Source organism: Cynoglossus semilaevis, chromosome 20, assembly GCF_000523025.1.
Source record: "Cynoglossus semilaevis isolate Cse_v1.0 chromosome 20, Cse_v1.0, whole genome shotgun sequence".
NCBI lineage: Eukaryota > Metazoa > Chordata > Actinopteri > Pleuronectiformes > Cynoglossidae > Cynoglossus > Cynoglossus semilaevis.
Genome location: NC_024326.1, coordinates 15,008,781 through 15,011,305, shown reverse-complemented (window position 1 = coordinate 15,011,305; position 2,525 = coordinate 15,008,781). Strand labels below are relative to the sequence as shown.

Genomic DNA, 2,525 nt, shown 5'->3' with positions numbered 1-2,525 from the left:
TGAAGGAAGGAGGGAAGGAAGGAAGGAGGGAAGGATGGAGGGAAGGATGGAGTGGAGATGGACACAGGGGGAGTCAGTAGATTAGTTCTAATGGACGTGGAAGTAAAAAAAGACTTGAAGATGAGTCAGTGCGGTGGAGACGAGCTGTGACTCATCAACTGGACTCTGTACAGGCCCACGACGGGAAAGGAAGTGGAGGAGGAAGTGACTGAGGGAGGAAGTAGCCAGGAAAGGACGGACAAGTGGACGGAAAAGTGGACGGGAGGATGGAAACAAAAAGACCGAAGGAAAAAAGAAGGAGGGAGAAGACGAAGATGTAGAACAAACTGAAGACAGAAGAGAAGAATGGGGGAGGGAGGGTGAGGGTGAGGGTGAGGGTGGGGGGACACGCTCAGATTCCTCATGGGACGGAACCTTCTCTTCAGAAGAGGGCGCTGCCCTGGGTGGAGATGACAGAGTGTGAAGTTTAATGGTTTGTCTGAGATGTGTGGTGGACAGCTCCTGGTGCTGAAACCAGACTGAAACCTCCCTCAGCTCTTCAAGAGACAAGAGCGGACGGAGGGACGGAGGGAGGGACGGAGGGAGGGACGGAGGAAGGGAGGAGGTGACGACAGGAAACAGATGAAGAGAAGATGGGAGAAGAAACGGAAAGGAGACAAAAAAGAGCAGGAAATAAAGTGTCCTACTGGACAAGCCATGTCCTACTGGACAAGCCATGTCCTACTGGACAGGCAGTGTCCTACTGGACGGGCCATGTCCTTCTGGACAAGCCATGTCCTACTGGACGGGCCACGTCCTAATGGACGGACCGTGTCCTACTGGACGGGCCACGTCGTAATGGATGGACCGTGTCCTACTGGACAACCTGTGTCCCAGTGGACGGGCCGTGCCTGTGTCCAAGTGGACGGGCCGTGTCCATACGGCCTACGTGGCAACTGCTCGGCCCAGCAGGTGTTCACTTCTTCCTGTTGGATGGTTGGTGTTGGTTGGTGATGGTTGGTGTTGGTTGGTGTTGGTTGGTGTTGGTTGGTGTTGTAGCCCACATGGTATTGTTTGTGGCGGTCCACCTAACGTGTGGGCTGGACCGTGAGCTCTGACCTCGTCCGACCTGTGGAGTGAAGTGTGAGATAGACAGCGTGTGTGTGCGTGTGTGTGTGTTGCACTCCTGACCTGATTGGTGGACAGCCTTGCATTCTGGGAAATGAGCAGCTGCACCAGCAGGTGGAGCCCTGCCGTGAAAAGTCCAGCCATGATGGCCCAGGTGAGGGGCAGCGGCAGCATGCTGTAGGTGGCGAAGAGCGTGAAGAGGACGTAGCCCACGCCATCGCCCAGCAGCCCGTAGCCCAGACCGGCAGCCAGGATCTGCGTGGCCATGGCCACCCAGGTGACGGCGCCGCTGTACTGCAGGTACCCGTGTGACGTGGTGTCTTTTCGCACCACCACCAGGGCGCAGATCACCACCTCAATGCCTGTGAAAAAGCCCAGCAGCGTGCCCTTGATGGGGTCCATGGGGGCGGAGGCCAGCGTCAGGTGCAGCACCAGCAGCGTCAGCTTCGTCACCACGTCCAGGATGTTCATCACCACCACCGACTTCCGCCGCTGGCCCAGGAAGTAGCGCTGGTACAGACGCTCCAGGTCACGTGACTTGAAGGCGTTGCGCAGCGTGGGGAAGATGACCCCGCGATAGGTGTAGCCCCAGTTCAGGAAGAAGTCCGAGTTGGTCGGAGCACAGTCCAGCTGGAGAAAGCCCAGGTCACCGCCGCTGCCCCCGCGCTCCGGAAACACTTTGGTGCCGCCGTTGTTGTGCCGCTCCCCCCCGACTGACGTCCGACCCGCAGACTGCTTACGCGCGCCCTGGCTCGGGTCGTAAGACTCGTCCGATCCGATGCCCTTCACGCCTCCTCCTCCTCCTCCTCCTGCTCCTCCTGCTGCTACTGCTTCCTGCTCGTGGATGAAGCGCTGCTCGGTGATGTGCCGCACCGCGTTCTGCCAGAGCAGCCGCTTGGGTCGTGCGTTGTCGCTGCTGCTGCTGCTGCTGCTGCTGCTCGGGGTCTTGTTGATGGTGTAGAGCTCCTCGCTGGCGCTCGAACACCGCACCTCCGACAGCTCCATTACCGCACCTTATGACACTTGTCCTTCTTCTCCTCCTCCTCCTCCGGCTCCTCTCGCTCCTCTACTCACTTTAACTCAGCAGCGTTTCCTCCCGTCGCCGTCTTCGTTTTGCGCATCGAACGGCAGGCGCGTCGTCATCCTCTGTCGGGCTGCTGCAGGCAGCGCGGCGCGGCGCGGCAGGAGGTCATAGTCATGCAGAAAGAAGATGTTGCTGTGGTGGAACATCTCCCGGGTTAACCACAGAGCATCACCGTCTTCATCGTCTTCATCACCGCCACGTGTCCGCGCCAAAGAGAAACAGTCACCGAGCGGCGGCGCCTGTGACCACTGTGCTCCTGCTGCCCGCGGCATCAGGCTGCCGCCGCGGAGAGACGCGGCAGCGAGCGGCCCATGCGAGCGGGGGCGGGGCACGG

The 2,525-nt window shown here is 59.7% G+C and overlaps 1 protein-coding gene and 1 long non-coding RNA gene across 2 annotated transcripts in view; one reads left to right on the top strand and one right to left on the bottom strand.

The window, feature by feature from the left end:
• Positions 1–2,513, bottom strand: part of adcy8 (adenylate cyclase 8 (brain)) — a 20,661-nt gene extending 18,148 nt beyond the window's left edge. The window contains exon 1 of the mRNA XM_017042138.2: positions 1,171–2,513. Coding sequence (XP_016897627.1) covers positions 1,171–2,112 — 942 coding nt within the window. The 5' untranslated portion in view covers positions 2,113–2,513. The remainder of the gene's footprint in view (positions 1–1,170) is intronic.
• LOC107990134 (uncharacterized) overlaps positions 1–2,525 on the top strand; it is a 15,395-nt gene that overhangs the window by 7,938 nt on the left and 4,932 nt on the right. The window lies entirely within an intron of this gene.